This window comes from Pholcus phalangioides, unplaced genomic scaffold, assembly GCF_987345545.1.
Source record: "Pholcus phalangioides strain wild (caught in Gottingen) unplaced genomic scaffold, Ppha-v1.0 ptg000007l_1, whole genome shotgun sequence".
In the NCBI taxonomy this organism is placed as follows: Eukaryota; Metazoa; Arthropoda; class Arachnida; order Araneae; family Pholcidae; genus Pholcus; species Pholcus phalangioides.
In genome coordinates this window covers 5663384-5678435 of record NW_028301600.1, presented here as the reverse complement: position 1 = coordinate 5678435, position 15052 = coordinate 5663384, and the positions used below count along the sequence as shown (strand labels likewise).

Here is a 15052-nt window from a genome sequence, read left to right as displayed (position 1 = left end):
ATCCTGAAAAATGAGGCTCAGAAGATGAGAATTGATCTCCTTACTGTGGACAAGAAAACGCGTGGAAGAGCTTGAGCGGCTCTACATAGAGGAACGCGGAGGGATTCGCGATGCTCTCACAAGAGAAATGAGAGCTGTTTAAGACACATTCTCCGAGTCGCTTGAAGACAGTAATGTCGAAAGACTGTTGCAGGAGAAGATCAATCGGAACGCAAAGTTCCTGAAGAAGAACGAGAAGTTGAGAGCGGCTCAGATGAAGACTAATGAGAGGGAGCGACTCATCGATAACCTTCGCAGCGACCTGGACTTCACCTCAGATGAAGTCGAAATAAGAAGGCGTCTTACAGATGACCTGGAGAGGTCCTTGGACCTATCCTTCCGCGAGGAAATTGATGACTTGGTTAAAAACCAGACGGATCCTAGAGAGTTGGATCTGATGAAGCTCTATGAGCAACACCTTGTCATCACGCGAAATGTGGAAAAGTTGATCCATTCGGAGGATAGTGCCGAGGACGCGAAGCTCGCGGCGGATATCGGAAGGGCCAAAGAGGCGATCTTTGGCACAACGATCTTTGCCCTCACTCGTGGTAAACCCACTGAAGCTCCTGTGGGTAATCTGCACTACCAGGAGGTGGTAGCGAACGGACCACCAGCGCAGATGACTGGTCATAGGTCCTTCAGAGAGGTAGTGCGCTCTAAGAGCAAATAGAAACCGCGAAATCTCGTTGCTATTAAAATAACTGGAGAGAGGGAAGGCACTTTGCCCGACCTCATGAAGAACTATGACCTAGCGAAAGCTAAGGTTAAAGTGGAGGACCCCTGGCAGACCAGCGGGGCGCGGTGATTATCTAGATGGCCGATAGAGAGGGGGCAGGAAAGTTACTTTCCGATTTCTGCCAACGAGATGAGCTTAAGGGCAAGTTCGCGGTTGAGGAGGTGAGAAGGTTGGATCCGCAGGTAGTTGTCTACAACGTAGGCAACGACTTGAGCGAGGGAAAGTTCTTGAGAGCTGTGAGGGAGAGCACCGACCTTGGCGAGTGCTCCTGTTTCCGTGTGATAACGCGATTTTTGCGAGAGGCACCAGTAGCACCAACTGGGTCTTGCGGGTGGACTCGCACTCATTTTGGAGTGCTCGTGCAGAGGGACATGAATTACGTAAGTTGGAATCGTTGTGTGGTAAAGGAGTTCCTCAAGCCACTGCAGTGCTTTAAGTGCTGGCAGTTTGGTCACCTTGCGTGTCAATACAAGAGACCAGAGGTGTGTAAAAATTGTGGCGAGGAAGGCCATAAGGCCGTAGATTGCCAACGTAATGCCAGGTGCGTGAATTGTGTTCGATCGAATCGAGAAAGAGGAGTGACCCTGCCAACGGGTCATCGCTGCATGGCTACGAGCTGCAAGCTTCTCCAGAGGGAGGTCAAAAAGCTTAAGCAAAGCGTGAACTACGAGTCGGACTCGTAGGTTGTTGTCGCGGACGACGGCGTTTCTAGTATGACGCAAAGTCAGGGTTGTAAATAGTGTTTTAGTTGGTTGTAATAGTGTTGTTTTAATTCTCTTAAAATCTTTACTAACGCATTCATCATTGGATGTTCCTGATACACCTAATGATGTACTAACAAATGCGTCTTTCAAGCGAGACGATGACTCTCAGAGGAGGGTGGTGTCTTTTAATTTTGACAGAAGGGATAGTTCCTAAACCCTCCCGACGCTACCGGTCGGTCAACAGGACCTCTGGCCCTAGATCGACCTTTTGGATCTAATTTATTTTGAACTCAAAGATGCAAGTAGCATCTTCTTTTGAACCGATCGCACGCGTGCTCTCGCAACGTCGATCCTCAGAACCAACTGCATGCCCTTAGAAGAGGGTCAGGTCTTGCAATTGAATACCCCTTAGTTTACACCTTGTACAAATCGGAAGAAAACCTACTTAATTAAAAAAATATGGCATTTTGAAAGGGGGGTTTGGTGATTTCTAATTGCCGCTTAAAGGGTTAAATGATGTAGAAACATGCCATGGGACGCTCAAGGGATGTGGGCCTGCATCGCGGGTTAGTGATCTGGAAATATACCACTTGTTTCCTTTTTACAAAAATAGGTTTTAGGAATATCAGATGACTCCGAGGGCCACATTTGGCAAGCGGGCCATGGGTTGAGCATATATGTCACAGATTATATTGTGTTACATTTACAACATGTTTAAACATTTAAGTTTAAAAATAATTTCAGATTTCGTACAAGTGTAACATCTGAAGCAAAAGGTGAAAGTTTGCATAAAGTTATCGGATTCAAATTAGTTTGGACAGCAGTGGCCTTTCAATACGATGGTGAGTTTTGAAAAAGTTTTACTCATAAAATATAAGTAAATATCCACTCTCAACACGAAAACAATTTTGAAATAATTCCCGGAAAAAAAAATATTGTAAAAATGATTTGAGCTTTATATTTATTACTACCGTACACACACAGGGTCAGTGGCATATTTACAGTTGGCTTAGCGGGCTATAGCACAGGGCAGAAAGTTCAGAGGGGCGTTAAATTTGAGGCATGATTGACCAAGAAAATTAGTAAAATGGAAGAAGGGCGGAACAATTTGTATAACCCTCAATAAATCCACTTCTGCCCAGACAGCTAGAGACTAGGTCAGTGAGTGGCTAAGAAAGTTACCTGGAGAGTTTGCAAGCACGTGGGTGCGCGTGCAAGCATGTGAATAACCGAGAGCTTGTGTAAAGATGTAAAGGATCAAAAGAGTGACCCAGCAAGGAACCATGTCAGTGAGCAATCAAAAAAGTGACTTAGAGCGTGTGCAAGCATGTGAATGACTAAAAAAGTGACTTGAGAGTGTGTGAGCATGGGAGTGACCCAAAGAGTGACTCAAAAACACAAATCTACTTGCAGGAGTGGAGTGGGGCATAGCGGGTTTTAGTACAAGGTGGTGAATTCGAGGAAAGAGTAGTGAAGAAAATTTTATAAAATATGCTTTCTGGCATTTAAAGCGTCCTCCTACGTTTCGGAAAATTTGCCCTTTGTCCTCTTTTACAGGTCTGCGGAATTATTATTTTTTTTCGAATTTTTTTTTCTACTTTGAAACATACAAGGTGCATAGGCTTGTGGCATTTCACTGGCGTTGGTCCTCGATTCATACTCAGATATGCCATTCATGTTGTATAGTTATTAAAATAAAAGGGGCTGTACAGTTATTCAAATAAAAAAATAAAATTTCTAGACAGTCCCCATATATGCACGAAAACCTAATTAGAAAGTTGTTGCCCTGTCTATCCTGATGTGAACTAAAACAATTCCCCATTTCTAAGTTCAATATTCACTGAGATATTTGAAATTGAAAAACGTAGAAAAGTTGGGATAAAACAGCATTAAATGCGGATAAAAAGATTTTCCCGCATTTAACGCTGTTTTTCACAACTTTCCTCCGTTTTTCGAACTCGAATATCTCTGCATATATTGCACTTAGAAACGTGGAATTTTTTTAGTTGTCATCAGGAGAGACAAGACAACAACCTCCTAGTTTGTTTTTGGGCACACGGGGACGGTCTAAAAAGTTTATTTTTTATTTTAACAACTATACATCCCCTTGCAACATGAATGACATATCTGACTGCTACATGTTATTTGAATATTTTTTTAACTGGAATTATGCCCCTAAAACCAACAGTTTGCCAGTAAAATGCGGCACGAACTGGTTTTTTTTTTTATAACATACAAACATATATACAAGCATATACAAAAACACATTCAACATACACTTTTGACCTCAAGGGACATACCTGTCCTTCCAGTAGGTCTACAAGGGTTTCTCTGTGGATTATTTTTCTTAGCAACAGCCTATTATGGTTTAGGTCGGTTTTTAATTGTTCAATATAAAGCATATTTTTTATTTTTATTTTTGTATTTATGTAACAAAGAAATTTTACATACAGATGTGGATTGTATCATGTAGTTGTATTATTGTTGTAATATAGATTCTAGACTGGTATTCATAGAAAACGTGAATATATTGTTATTAGATCATTGTTACCAATGAACCCTGCATATATCTTCATTGATATGAGTGTTTTTGTGATTTTTTTTTCCATTGACCAATAGACGTCGAAAATCCCAGAATTTTTTCTGTTTTTTCTTTTTTTAGCGGTTATGTTTTAGTTGTGGAAAAAAGATAGTAGTGGCAAGTGTTTTATTGGTCAGAACAGTGGTGCCATCTGTTGTGAAAATTGGGAAAGTGACGTTACTAATGGTGCACGTGCAGGCATCTACCTTTCACATTTTTTGAATCTGGTAACCCTATTTATTATCGAAAACTTTAAACAAATGCTCAAATGAGCGACCACCAGCTGCAATATAAGTGTCACATCAGCGACGGATTTAATCGTGTACACGTTGGAAGATTCCTGGCGTTTCACGATGTTCTGCAGCTACGACGCCAATTCCAAAAATGTGTTATAGATACGATGAGTGTGAATGAGAGTCCTGTGCTCTATTTGCTGCACCAAAACCGGTTGAAAATTTGCGTTGTTATTAGTATACGGCTAGGATTTTTTTGTTCTAAAAAATGCTCTTAAAAAACTAAATATGTCCAAAAAAATTTTTCATTCCTATCTCAAATAACATTAGTTTTAGCAAAATAATATGATAATGAGAAGTGTTGATGCAGCCTAAACTATTTTGAACCATTACTTATTGTATTAACAGAAATTCTTCGTTCTACTAACCTCATCGAGCCAAAATTTTCCTCAAAAATTTCCCTTTTGAGGAAGTTTTTCCCTTCAAATTCAGAATTAATGTGCTGCCATCTATAGGTAAAAATACCTAGCCAAGTATTGTATTTAGCTTTAGAAAAAAAAAACAAAATTAAAATAAATAAATAAATAATTCTTTTTATTTGATAAAAACTCTCAAAATTTCCCATACACGCTAAGAACTCCTCCATTTACAAATTTTTTCCACGAGTTACTATCTCTGATTCAGATGATTAATCTATTTACAACCACACACACCAGTGTCGTTGAAGGGCTAGTAATTTTATGCTCTAACAATTCAATGTCATTGCTGATTGGTTGAAAAACCTGAATTTCAGGATTTTTTACCAATCAGCAGGGACGTTCCATTTTTAGTGCATAAAAATCGTAGCCCAAAGAGCTCTCATCAGAGGCGGGAACCGCAAAAACCAGTCTGAAGCGGATTGGAAAAGCGAGGAAAAATTTTAATTTTTTATCGGAAATCATGAAATATGCAAAATATTCCTTAACATTTTGAAAATATGCTCTATCACGTAAAAATAGCGAAATATGCAAAAAAATTAAAAAATATGCAAAGATAGAAATCCGAGCTCTAGTTATTAGATACATGAATAGCTCGAATAGGTCACGAGAGAGTAGCTTGTTCCGCGCATGTCTTTCAGGCTATTCATTGCTCCATGTTTGCTCCGTGTCCCGATGCATAAGCCTACGTTGCATCCACCTCAGACAAAGTGCCCTCTCGCGGCTTGCCGCTTGCTTTCCGACCCCACATTATATGGTGAAAGTTGTTTGTTTTGGCGAGTTTTATCACCCCATACAGTTCTGACCATTAGTTTAGTTACACTCTGTAAATATCGATATAGAAAACCATGTTGCTGTCACGATCGATAATATTCATGATTATTACCGGGTGATATTTCGGTCGTGAAGTATGAGAAAGTTGAGTGAATTTACATTACCAAAAAGCGCCAAATTTACATTACTTTACAGAATTGAAACTCTTACGAACAAGATAGACAATTTCTTATGAAAGCATCACTCAGGTTACCTGACCGTTATTTTGAAGTTCCAATACCAGCTTCGAAAATCAATCAAAGCAGTTATTACTTATACAGTTTGTTAAGCAATTATAAGGCCACCAAGAATTTCAATACAATGCATCCCTCTTATAACTTTCCCATTTTCCTGTTAAACCTGTTTAGTTCTCGATTCACCGGCTACCGGCTTAATTCATTAGATTAGGGCTGCCTGTCCTGTTTATAACGGAGACTCCACCCCTAAGGAGCCGATATTAAAATATGATTTTTTTTTTTTTACGCTATAAATTTACTATAGTGTGAACGCTTGCCAAAAAATCTTGCCTGGGGGGCCCCTACCGAAGATGCAGGTCTAGGAATCAAGAACCCCCCCTCCTTTTAGTCCCCAGCAAGTCCTTTTCAAATGACTATTGGCTTTCGTATAAAAAATTAAACAAAACGCGTTCTGGGCAAAAGAGAGGTTTTGAGAAAGAATTTTCAGAGTTTTTCCTTAACACTTTGGATCATCCGGAACCTCGAACTTTCAAGATTCGAATTATCGAGACTCTCCTGTAAAATAAAATGAGGTTGTAGTTCTATTCGATGTTTTTATTTGAAAATTTATTTAAAATAATTACCCGAATAAAAAAAAAACGAAGCTGTCTAATTTTTTTTTGACGGTCATCGTGGTGCCATCTATCTTCGCCAATAGAAGTAGCAGCACCTTTGATCAGAGAATATTCTGACAAAGATTGGGCTGGTTCATAACTCACGAAACCTGAGAACCTTCTTTGGAACGCTTGGTGGATGTCTTATCGACCTGGGTCGAAGAAAATCTTTTCTTTTATACATGGCATTCCTTACAGCCCATTATCCGTCTAATACCCATAAAACGTACGTCGAATTTCTTGAGAAGAATTTCTCGTTTATTTCCAGTGGCTTCAATGAATGTTATTTGTTGTCGACCCTGGAAAATGTTCTTGCTTTCACCTTGAAGCTGCAGCAACTATAAGGAACGACGCATGTAGTCACACATGAGTGTCAGGAATTTTAGCTTCTTGTCACCGTGATGGCCACTTATCTTTTCAAATCACCTGAGAAGTGCTGAATTGGGGGATACTTTATCCTACCAGTGAATAGTTTCTTTTTTTAAAAAAATCAAGTTTTTTCTGGTTTTCTAACCAAAAAGAGAAAGGCTTTGATAAAGTTATATCGTCTCTTCTCGAAAACTAATAGCAATTTATCTTTTACTCGCAATAAGGTACCAAACGAGTACTTCGGTGTAGTAAAAACACGATTGCTCTCATCGAATTTAATATCCTAAAAACGTTTCAAAAACCTCTTTCTACGCCAATCTCACTAGAACATTGGATTTTTATGTGTGATGTGTTTTCGCATCGTATCGTATTGTATTGAGAAAGATTTGACAATTCGGTTCCGTGAAAGGAAAGTGATACTTATGTATTCAATAAAGTATCGCTCAAGTTTTTAGTTTCTAAACTTATGAAAAATTTGTTTTTCTTTGAAATCCAATATAAAATGGTATCGGAAAATTTTTATTAAATATCCGGTTTCAATATATCTTTTTATTTTCGCCGGATATCCAATCATATTGACTATTTTCGTGGTTTTCTTGAGAATGTATGCTGTGTAGTTCTTTTATTTTACTAGTTCCAATGCTCTTGTCTCAAAAAATCGGAACAATGCTCGATTATCCACAGTTATCGAAGCTTTTGGGCCAGCCGCAGATGTGTCGTTAAATTTTAATTCCGTTTTACTGTGATTAAATAGAAATGTGTATGTATAGTGTGTCTGTGAAGTCGATGCAACCTAACTAGTTTGCTTAAATAATCAGAGATCAAAATGAGATCATATTCAAATTTGATTTCCTATCGGACATTCCATGTCGGAAACGCGGTTGAAACATCAAAGGTACAGAGTGTTTATAATTGAAGTTCTTGTACTCTGAGTAGTTTTTTTTTTCCTCAAAAACTAAACTCCTCCGAATACAGCCAAAACTATTCGTATATCTTAATGAGACCACTACATAGGTCTGAGCAGTGAAAGTTTACTGAAACTACTCGGTCCTATGTAGCGTCCGTTCTATCGGACGTATTCCATTGGAAAATAGTAAATACGCTACATGGACCATGGGAAAAGGAAAAGGGGCAATAAAAAGCACCATTTTTTTACCTGGTGGTCAAAAACTGAACTTTTTTTATCACACAAATCTCTCCCATGGTTTCATTAACATATCCTGAGAATTTCGTTGCATTCGGATAAGTTGGTTTTTTATAAAAACTGCTCTGAGTACAGGAACTTTAATTATAAATACCCTGTATATACTTAGAAAACTAAAACTGCTAAATTATGCATATCCGTGCAAGCAAATTAGGCCACTTCAAAGATTCCGGCTGATATTTCTCCATTTTAATGCCGATTATTCGCATGAAATGGTAATTATCTCAGATAGCGTATTTTAATTCTAGTTTAATGTGTTTCGAAATATCCAAAGAATGCAAGTTTTTAAAATTTTGAAGTTTTGCATATTTTTTTCAGTTAATATAATTCACTTTTTGCGTGCATTCATTGGATAGAATTTGCGATAGTAACGTTCTTTCTATTTTTAAAATAGGTCAATGCAAACAGCATGTATGTCGTAGCAGTCATTACTGCCTCAACAGCATCACAACAGCGTGTGCCAAAATGCCTCAGTACTGCGTCCATAAATCACTTGTCTGTAATGGCTTACCGAATTGCAGTGACGATGATTATAGCGATGAAGACAGATGTGAGTCCAAAAATTTTAATCTGCCCATTCTATTTCAGAACACTTTAGTGCGACATCCGAAAAAATGTATCAAAAATTTAGCCCTTAAAGTTTGTCATATTAGTTTTGAAACACCCTAAATATACTATGAGCGCAACGCGTATTAAAATAAATATTAATTTTTAGCATCATTATTGATCCCTATACCCATACCCACTCCTTAATACGATGTTCCGTGTCATGGTTATTATAGAATATGCGACGCTTCTCTCAAGAACACGAAGCAGTGAAAATTTATCCCCTAAATTTTAAAATTTATGACCCTAATCTTGGAGAACATGACCCATTCCGACCTTTTCATAAGAATTTGTTGTCAAAGTTTTAAAAATTTAATATAAATCTTAGAAATCCGCGGAGGCATCTGATTAGCAAGTAAATCGAAGCAGAAGAATTATGGTGATCGCATTTTAAAATAGTATCTTTCGTTCTTCTCGTAAGTGGTGTTAGTTTAATTAGTGAGGTTTAACGAGGTGCATTAACACTTCGTTTCTTTCGTACTAACTTCCTGAAGTTTTCTTGAATGGAAAGATTTTCTTTGCAAATCCCGAGATTATACCTATTAACTGAACACATCGATCGCAATCCGTCGATTACTATTGATCAGATTGGCATCAAAAATCATTTATTAATTAAAGAATTACAAATTATGAATACATATCTATGAAGAAATAAACGCAAGAAGTATATATTAGATGTACAGAAGCACCTGAAGTTGAAAATTTTGTATTTTGTTTCACATGGCTTAGTTAAAATTTTCGATGAAGTTTTGGATGCCATATGCCACAGTTTTAGAAAAATATCGATATAGTGTGGGAAGAGAGGGTATTGATTAACTTTCAATGAAATGAAAGTGCTACATAGAGTGATTTAATTCATTCGACATGTTTTCTTGAAGAAAAAAAGGTTATAAAATCTTTTAGAGGTATCAATGCATAAAAACATTCCGTATAGTTTTTCTTAAAAATCGTTTGATTCGTTCCAGCTTTTGCCCAAAATTTAAAGATGAGTTTTTTAAAACACCAAGGAGTTCTATAAAAAAGACAAAAATTGATTGAAGGCTGATTGAAATGAACAGCTTCAGAATTGGATAAATGAGAATCTATATATACAGGGAGATGAGAGATACTGAAGATCTTTTTATTTTACACAACCATATATGTCATACATGTGTCAACACCAACTTTAGTAGACTAAAGCTGGTGTTGACACAACCCAGTTGAGTTCAGCCATTTGTGTTTTGTTCACCTCATTTCTGTGTCTGACACATGCAAATAAAGAAGATAAGCACCTAGAATGTGTCTAGACTGTTCAGTTTGGTGCTAAGAGTCTTGCACCGAAAGAAAGCGTTCTTTGAAAACATAGGCCCCATTTTTTGCAATGCATTTTCTTAGCTGGATATTTCATTTTACATGAAATGTGGTTCAAAAATTTCAGAAAGAGAAGTGTAGGTACATCTGGAAAAAGATTCCAAGGTGAGCAAGAATAAATCGGGCTCAAGTGACAGTACATAATTCTGATGATGATTGGCACTAAAATCCATCTTATGACTTTAGAGGTGTCGCGAGCTCGATACCCGGTTCGTCCTTGTCAGAAACTTTCCTGACATAGAGGTATAATGGAAAAGGCGGCATGACCACAGAAAAAGATTGCTACCGCAGGCAGTCCTACATCGAGGGGTTAGCTCACCAACCTCTCGGTGAGTATAAAAAAGCTGCCCGTTCGGAATCGGCAATAAATTGTAGGTCCCGGTCTAATTAGTCCTCGTGTGCAGAAAATGACCGTGGTGCGACAAAAACTATCAATGACCAGCTTATGACGTGACTGTTTCATAATAGCGTGCGCATCCATATCAATAAAAATGTTCGTTAGTCGAATCCGCATTCGTTAACCGAGGCAGAAAAATCACGAAAAAAATCTTCGTTAGCCGAAAAATTTGTAAGCTGAGGCGTTCGTTAGTCAAAGTATCACTGTACTTTAAACTGACATATAAAAGACAACAGACGCCATCTATTTCATGTAAATTACGTGGGTCAAAAAAATGTCGCAGTACATTGATTGAAAACTGAATGACCGAACACAAGCGCATCATCAGCATTCCACCAGAAACTTCTTACGAATATAATGTGCCCACTCCGGAAGCTTCAAGAAAAAATGTAAAGATTTGAGGTCTGAGCAAAGCTGTGGGACAACGAAATTTTTCATTTCACGAGTATAAAAAATTCAATAATAATAGCAGCATCAAATAAATAATAGCAGTTGCTACTACAACTATACTAGAACAGTTTTTTCAAACCTTTTTTGATGTCGTGGAATCCTGTAGTGGAGGTCAAACTTCCGCAGATCCCCATGTAGCGAAGTTCAATTTCTAGCAACCATGGCCCCCATATCCTGCAGCAGGTCACTTGCGCAGTGAGGACTCGGGTTTGAACCGCTACGGCACGGCACCACAGTGGTGGTCGGCTCAAGTTGGTTTTCACAATTTCGAAATGCAAATGAGAGCCGATCTCCTGATTAAAAGGTCTCGCCACGGAGAGCAACAGGCCTACAACGATAAAAATATTCAATCGTTCAATATTCAATTTGCGCGTGTATGTGTTGTGAACATACACACACATTCCAACATGTACCAATGCGTTAGAAGTGCATGTGTGGTTTAATAGCAAGGCCCTTAAGCTATGATCTCTTGTGTGATCCCACTTGATAGATTTTTCTCGAGCCTTTCTATAGTTAATTTATAATGTGAAAAGAAAGTAAATAATTGTCTCGGGCACCCCAGGCTGGAGCAGCACCTCCAAGAGATGGAAGGCCTCCGCACGGGTTGCCATAAACGTCATTCAGACTACCTATCAAGTTTGACGACACATTTTGTAACACAGCATCCTATTGCGTTTCTTCTTATTTTGGCGTAGAATCTTCCTGATTGACTCACAAATACCACATGGTGATTGTATGTGGGGCATAGAAATCGCCAATTCTGAGCCCGGTCATTTCTTTCCCGCACAACGATGATACTGGCACGAGAAGGGAATTTTTTTCCCTGAATATTCTGAGGGAAATGAACTACTTACTGACGTCACAAGTAGCGTGCGAAGGCCTTCTATGTCTAAGAGGTGTTGGCTGGAGCCCTGTCGACCACGCCTTTTTGAGGACATGCCCACCGTGCATAAAATCCAAAATGTATTTTTTTTTAATATTTTGAATATCATATAAAATTAAACGGATGAAATATTTTTTTAGTGTACTGTTACAGAAAAAATGTACTTTTCTTTTAAAGGCTCAGAGAAAATACCATTACAGTTTAACAAACAATTAAATGCGACATTCATGTAATGGTAGTAAATGAAAATGATTCTGCGAATCCCTTACAAAGTACTCACAAACCCCAAAGGGTCCACGGATCACAAGTTGAAAAATACTGTTCTAGAAGAAACCTTGTGTGTACTTGTCAATGTTAACAAACAATTGGATCGATTCGGCTAAGCTTTTCTCCAATAGGGCTACAAATACTTAATGCTCTGGCTTAACCCTTGAACCGCTCGGATCCCTTTTGGATGATGGCGTTGGTGACCCACTTGATCATCCTCTGATGACTTTAATTGCTTTTTTTTTCAGATGAAATTGTTGAAATGACGTATAGATGGCGTACGAATACGCATATATGTTCTTGTTTTTTTCTGTATACTATATTTTCCCTTTTTACTCGATCCTATCCAATCTATGCAACGTCTGAGTTTGATTGTCAACTATCTTTCAAAAAAGAAAAACAAAAAAAGGTTTTGTTCGCTTGCACAGAGAGAAGTATATCTCCGATTATTGCGCAGGGTTGAAATAGTCGTTGTGGAACATTTCATGATAACAGAATACGTGATTCTAGTATGACAGTTTAAATTTATTTAAATTTTCGTTTTAACTGTCAATGAAATTTTCATACCTGTTCTAAAATGTATTCTTGCAGGTAATCTTCCTTTGTTAGCGGGATGTGGCGGTGCCATATGCCTATTCATTCTCATGGTATGCGTCGGGGTTCTACTCTACAAGAGACAAGCAAGAGTTCGTAAATCTTTATCGCAAAATCAAGCTTTAACGATGCAGTTACGGCAGCTCGAACACAGTCCAAGTTTCGTGACTCGACAGGCAGGTAACTTCTACACCAAACCCAGAGATAATCGTCCCCCAATGGATCACGTCAACTGCTCAGTCCATCCTGGTCTGCATTCTCATTTGGATGTTATCCATACTCCTCGCTATACTAGCTACCCAACGGATGTGTAATACGAGAAAGCAAATCAATAAATACAATGAGTTTGATTTGATACTGAATACTAACGTGCTCAAAGTATCACAAATCAAGAGAAGAGCTGGTGACAACAAAGGCTGTGTTTAGAAAGCTTTATTATTTTGACCAATTTATGGATGTGTTTTATTTTTTTTTGGTATGGAAATTCGAAAAGTTATTTTCTGTATAATTTTATTGTTTCTATTGGACACTTTTTAATGAATTTTGCACCAAGTTTCAAAAAGGTTTAGTTCTTTATTGTATGTGCGGGAAAACAAAAATTGAGATATATATGTATGTATTAATATTCATGAAGGACCACAAAATAAAAGATTTAAATTGAAATTTATTTTGATCTATTCACTGTATTGAGTCTGTTCATACACTGCTTTCCAAAACCACTTGAGCACTTGATGCAAATTGGCAAATAACGAAAGTATTATGAGTAATGAAAATAATCTTCATCCTTCACTCAGTGAAGAAAAAAAATTCAAGTAAGTTCGTTAAAGAAGAGGTACAGATTTATAAAAAAAAACGTCGGGATGACCAAAAATACGAGAATGGTCCTTAAACTAAGGGTCATATGGTCACCGTATTAATGAGTCTCCCTGCCAGAATGATAGGGCTAGGTAGAAGCTGCCCGTATTATCTTGAGAAAAATAGGGGAAGTTCGGATCAGAAATATAAGGGAAAATACGAGAAATTGTCAATTGCCACTAAAACTAATGCCTACGATAAGCGAAGTTGGCTATATTTCCTAATATTGCCAAAACACCAACGCCAGGACAGGAAACGAATTACTCCTGCAAATCACAGTATATTTGAATGAATTCTACAAAAAGAACGTTAAAAAAACTGAGACAAATGTGTGGGATGAATATTGATGTTTATAGTTATAATATAATTTATAAGCTTCAAAAATAAATTTAATCCTTGATCTCAGTAAGACCGGGATTACACTACAAAAGTTTTATAAAAGATTTTTTACAAAACTTTTACAAAAAAACTAATTCTTTCTATTGGTTATATTCAATTACAAGTTCTTTTCTACGCTCATTGGTTGCATTTTTCAAGTTTTGTAAAAGAACTTTTCTAAAACTTTTATAGTGTAATGCCATCATAAGAAATAAAAATTCAAGCAGGCTTCGTTGAAAATACGGGAAGTAACGGGACATTTTTTTAATAAAAATTTAGGATGGACAAAATTACGTGAAAATACTGGAATATCTTTAAGAACACGAGTCATACGGTCGCCCTAGTTCTAGACTCTAGATGTTATTTTGCAGGACCATAATGCTTACTGAAATGGGATATCACTGATGACTGAGTGTGTGCACTGAAACAAAAATACTAGTATGCGATAGCTGTTGAATTTTTAGGATTTGAGTTCCATTAAAAACCGTTCAGAAATTCTTGCAAGAGCTGTTCTCATGTTGGGGTGAACTGTCCTTCAATGAAAAGGAGGCAGTTACCGGCCTCTGCAGCAGTGTTTCTCAACCGCCGGACGGTGGCCCAGTATCGGGCCCTAACACTAGTCAAACCGGGCCGTGAGTGATTCGCCGTTTCGTTGAATGTGTGGTGTACTAGTAGTAGTAGGTAGGGCCTCCAAAAAATGGCTCGGGGATCCATGATGTTCTTAAGTCAGCCACCTCGTTGGGCAATTTGCCTGTTGTGGCGTTATATTTGTATGGGTTCCTCCCCACCCCCGAAATGCAAGCGGTCTCCCTCCGAAAGAAATTTCTGGCCACGGGCCTGTTTGTTTCTTTGGTTAGTTTGTAATTCAAAAAAGTCTTTTTTTTTTCTTATTCTAAGTGTAAATGCTACAAAAAGGAAACGATCGATTAAAAAATACAAGGACAAGCCTATATACAGGATGATTCCAAAATTCCCCTTTCACCGTTGAACCGTTTATCCTGGAGGTACATTTCCAATTAGGTAAAAGTATCCAAACAGCGTGTAGACTTTACATACAGCATTCATATTGCAAAGGGTTGTATACTTATTAAAATATAAAATTTAACTTTTTATACAGACATCTTGTCCTCAAAAACCCAGTTAGAAAGTTGTTGCCCCGTCTGTCCTGAGGTCAACAAGAAAAATTCCACGTTTCCGAGTGCAATATTTGTTGAGATATTTGAATTCAAAAAAATCATGGTGTTGGGAAAGAGCAGCATAAACGAGG

At 37.8% G+C, this 15052-nt stretch overlaps 1 protein-coding gene across 3 annotated transcripts in view; it reads left to right on the top strand.

The window, feature by feature from the left end:
* Nucleotides 1-13180, top strand: part of LOC149084836 (dorsal-ventral patterning tolloid-like protein 1) — a 148835-nt gene extending 135655 nt beyond the window's left edge. For all 3 annotated transcript variants that reach the window (XM_089233858.1, XM_089233859.1, XM_089233857.1), the window contains 3 exons: nucleotides 2224-2321; nucleotides 8400-8555; nucleotides 12550-13180. In XM_089233858.1, coding sequence (XP_089089984.1) covers nucleotides 2224-2321; nucleotides 8400-8555; nucleotides 12550-12866 — 571 coding nt within the window. In that variant the 3' untranslated portion in view covers nucleotides 12867-13180. The remainder of the gene's footprint in view (nucleotides 1-2223; nucleotides 2322-8399; nucleotides 8556-12549) is intronic.
* The last annotated feature ends 1872 nt before the right edge of the window (nucleotides 13181-15052 follow it).